Genomic DNA, 4,583 nt, shown 5'->3' with positions numbered 1-4,583 from the left:
TACATACACCATCTCTATGCCTCTCTCTATTACTTCCAAAGTACAATTCCATCTTACCCCTTCTCTATATATATAAAATTCAGCATGTAAACCATGCTTAACCTCTACAAATTGAGAGATCTTATCAACTGAATTACCATTTTCATCACGATAATCAACCTTGACGGTGGTAGCATAAAGTAGAGAAGAAGAAGAAGAAGAGGATCGATAGTCATTTTGAGAACCTACACAAGTAAGTCCAAAACTTCTTCAAGATTCACTATCACAATGATTTCCTCAATTCATTCAACCATCTTACTTCAACCATCCACCTCATTCTACCCATTATAGATATATCATTAACTTTTTTTAGTGATTACTAACACTAACCACTAACATACTAACACAAAATAGCCATTGACCTAACCATAAAAGACACCTCACCTCAAGACATGTGCATAGTAACTCTCTCTCTCTCTCTCTCTCTCTCTCTCTCTCTCTCTCTCTCTCCGTTTCCTCAAAACTCTACTTTCACCTTATCTACAATCAATAATGCTCTCTTTTGAGCCCACGTTCATGACTCAACCAGACAAACAAGGCCCGCAATGTTTTGATATTTAAAGAAAATCATAATCCTCATTTCTTAGCTTGTAAATTAGGATTTTCAAATAATCTTAATGAGGGTATCCAACCTATAAATAGGCCCCTCTCCTTCTTGTAAAACATCCCCAATATCTCACATAGCATCCCCAACACTCTATGCGTGAGGAAAGACTTAGACATAGCAACCACTTTGTGAGCTTCACTTTTGGTGTGAAAGAAGCTTTCAAGCTACACATTGCAAGTGAAAGAGTGTGAGTTCAAAACCTCAAAACTACTATTTTGTATGTTTCTCCATCATCAATAAATTGAAGTTTGGTGCATCAAAGACGTGATTCGACGGTCAAATATTCGCCTTTAACTTGTGCAATACGGTTTGGTGAATTCAAGGTGACTTGTGTATTTTAAGTTTCTATCATTTGATCTTGTTTGAGAAAGTATTTTAGTGTATTTTTATTGCTAGTTTTGTGTCCATTGTAAGAGGGTATTGTGGTGAGAGGTCTCCCACACCCTAAGACAGTGTGTGTGTGTGTTGGCAATGTTTAGCATTCACTAAGCATTGAGTTAGCTTTGTACAAGATCTACAATAGCATCATAACGAACCATATCCATTTGCAAGTCACAAACACGGTATTACGAAAGTTCCATTTCTCTCTCTCTCTCTCTCTCTTCCCTTTGCTCTAGCTCTCTCTGGTCCATTTTGTGTGTGTCTTGGTGTGAGGTTGCTTGTGTGTGTTTTGTGGCGTTCTTCTTGGTTGTGACAAAATCTCTCTTGCATCGTTTGTACACCATAACTAGGTGGTGCCCCTATCTTGTTTGGGTTTGGTTGTGGTTTTGTTGTTGTGTTGTGCTTCTGGTTACCCCAGCCTCAATCAAACATCACGGGAGCCTTGAGGGGTGTTTAGAGGTTGCCTCTCTTGTTGCCCGCCTCGGACCGCCTCAGCGGCCAATGCAACAAGTATGCAAAATGATGTGATGCCCATTACGGGAGAGTAAGTATTAGTGAAATATGTACCATGTTATTGCGTATAGCCCTTCAAGCCAAGCCTGGCTTTGTAGCATTCAACAGAACCGTTGGGGGGATGCTTCTTTTTGAGAGTCCATTGGAAACCGATGACATTGGTATCGTCGGCCTTTGCGTGATAGTCCAAGTTTGAGCTTCTTCATGTGCTTGAAGCTGAGTCCTTCATGGATTCAATCCAATATTCGCCTTCTGGAGAGGCAATGGCATCTTTCATTGAGAGCGTGTTCTCCTTGAGCGGGTCAAGGATATTGATTGGGAGGTCTTCTTCTTCTTGAATCAAGAATGTGGAGAAGGAAGTTGCTTCATAGATGGCTTCAAGAGAGGGGTGTCGAGGGCGAAGGGGAGGCAAGATCCCTTCATCATCCATTGGGGCTGATTCGGAGGGTCTATCAAAGTGTTGATTACATGCCTTGAGGGCTGAGGATGAAGAGGAAATGCTGATGGGAATGATGGTGTTTCTACGAGTAGTAGAAGTAGGCAGGATTGAGTATGAGAATGAGACTACAATAGGTGTGTGTGCGATGCTTAGAGGCGATGAAGGAGAAGCTGAGGGACTGAAATGAGGGATGTTTAGGGGCATTTTTGACTGAGATAGGGGGCTATTTGTGTGTGGAGCAGGAGATGGTGACATGGAGCTTGAGAAGTGGCGCTCATGAGATGTCGATTGGCGTGATACAGAGGGTTGAGCATGTGTGTGTGTGTGTGGCGTTCTTGTAGTGTGTGTGAGAGATTCAGAGTGTGTGTGGCAATGCCATTAAGTGGTGCAAGTTGATTAGGTGTAGATTGATGGGAATCGAATGATAGGGATAGCGTTGGAACACGTTGTGCCAGCTTACGATTTTTGGCATCTTTTGTTATTAGGCTTGTGGTCATTTGATTTTGAATAAAAGTGCTTAAGTGGTTGTTCACACTCTGGGACAATGATTTATCAACATTGCTACTCATAGTATATTTACTGCATGGTCTATCTGGGGTAGGTGGAAGAGGCTCAGTGGTTGATGAGGGCGGAGCTTCATCGGGGTGAGTAAATAGAAAAAACTTGCAGAATATTACTGACCTTGAGAATAAAAAATTATGGGTTGTCAAATCGTAAAGGTGATATGCCTTAACGCAATGAGTGTCGCCGTATCCACAGAAGATAGTGTGGATGATCTTAGGGGAAAATTTGGGTTGAGGATATGTCGGGGAACCAAAGATTTTGAGATGGGTTATGTTGGGCGGGTGGTTGAACCATAGCTAGTAAGCAGTTTTGTATGGATTAGCGGATGAGAGGACTCGGTTTTGAATGTAGGTGGCGGTAGCTATGGCTTCTTCCTAGAATGTAATAGGACGTCGAGTGAGGGCTAGCATTGAGCGGGCAGCTTCGACTAAAGTGAGATTCTTGTGCTCGGCGACTCCATTTGCTGAGGGTGATTCGGAATTGTAAATTACCTTTGAATACCATTTGATACACAATGTTGTTGAAACTCATTGCTTTTGCACTCTCCACCATTATCTGGTTGCAGTGCTTTAATCTTTCAATCCAGTTGTGTCTCCACCGCAACTTTGAATGCCTGAAATTTGATAAATGTTGCAGCTTTATATGCCAAGAAGTAGACATGAGTGTACCTTGTATAGTCGTCAATGAAGATTAGGAAGTATTTGTTGCCGGTGATTGATCGTGTCTGCATTGGGCCGCACAAATCCAAGTGGATAAGCTCAAGTGGTTGAGCTGTATGGGACTTTGACCTTGGAAACTTGAAATGCTTAGCTTTTCCCAATACGCATGCTTCACAAAATGTGATTGGTGTAATTGTGGTTGGCAGACCCATCACTAGCTCCTTCTGCTGCATATCTTTGAGCTTGTTGTGAGACATCACCTAGCCTGTAGTGCCAAGTAAGTGTCTCCTCTTGCTTAGAAGAATTGATGACTGATGAAAGTGCTTTGTCTTGGATCTTGCTGGAGCCGAGAGGATGCAAGCATCCTTCCTTGGGGCAAGATATAGAGAAATGATTTTGATTTGTATCAAGTGTTTGCAAGATGCACTTATCATGCGTGAAAGAAACTGTAATGCCCTTGGAGGTGAGCTCTCCTACGGAGATGAGATTTTGCTTTAGACCAGGCACATGGTATACCTTGTCTAAGTGAGCTATAGTGTAATTAGGTATGGTAATGGCAACAGTGCCATATCCTTGAGCATGTTGAATGTGGCCATCCCCCATGAGGACTTCAAGTGGGTGTTGAAGAGGAGTGTAGTGTGCAAGACAATCAAAATGATATGTCATGTGATGTGTAGCTCCAGTGTCTAGATACCATATAAAAGAGGTGTGATGTGGCTTAGAAGAGCTGAAACTTGCAGCAAAAAGCTGTATAGAAGTAGGGTGTATATCACCATCATAGTTTGAAATATTGGTGAAATGAGCATGAGCTTTGTGATGATAGCCTCCATTTTCTTTATGTCCGTTGAATCCTCCATGATTACCACCATGATGCTTGGTTTTGGACCTGCAGTCCTTTGCAATGTGTCCAAACTTCTTGCAATTGTGGCATGGAACGTGACCATAAGGTGCATTTCTAGGGTGGTTAGAACCACCATTATGCAACTACCTTGAATTGTTGTAATGGTGGTTAGGACCACCTTTTTTGAAATTGATATGAGTGGCTAGAGCCACTGGAGTAGAGCCATTAGGCTAGTCTCTTAAAGCTACTTCCTAATGGATTTTGGATACAAGGCTTTGCAATTGCATTTGGGACATGGCCTGAGTAGTAACAAAGGCTCTCCAGCTTGCGGGTAAAGCCGCCAATAGAAGCATACATTGAAATTTCTTTGAAATCTCCATTCCAGAGATGAGAACTTCATCTAATAGTGGCTGCCAACAGTCAAGGAACTTGATTGCAAATTGGCCTCCTTGCATAATAATGTTTACAAGCCGCTTGATCAGGGAGACTTGATAAACAAGATCAGTGTGCTCATAACTGTTGTTGAAGAACTCCCAAATA

At 42.1% G+C, this 4,583-nt stretch overlaps 1 protein-coding gene across 1 annotated transcript; it reads right to left on the bottom strand.

Moving 5' to 3' along the window:
- Positions 1-3,373: 3,373 nt before the first annotated feature.
- LOC147440352 (uncharacterized) lies at positions 3,374-3,805 on the bottom strand. Its single transcript, XM_086483288.1, has one exon. The coding sequence runs from the start codon at positions 3,803-3,805 to the stop codon at positions 3,374-3,376; it is 432 nt and encodes a 143-aa protein (XP_086339414.1).
- Positions 3,806-4,583: the final 778 nt, after the last annotated feature.

Source organism: Adiantum capillus-veneris, chromosome 15 (assembly GCF_014529385.1).
Source record: "Adiantum capillus-veneris isolate H3 chromosome 15, ASM1452938v2, whole genome shotgun sequence".
Lineage (NCBI taxonomy): Eukaryota > Viridiplantae > Streptophyta > Polypodiopsida > Polypodiales > Pteridaceae > Adiantum > Adiantum capillus-veneris.
Note: the sequence above shows the minus strand (reverse complement) of the source record. Positions and strands in the feature narration are given on the sequence as shown.

Bases quoted from the DNA above. Each gene is read 5' to 3' on its own strand.
- LOC147440352 (XM_086483288.1), bottom strand. From the start codon at position 3,805: ATGGGGGATGGCCACATTCAACATGCTCAAGGATATGGCACTGTTGCC.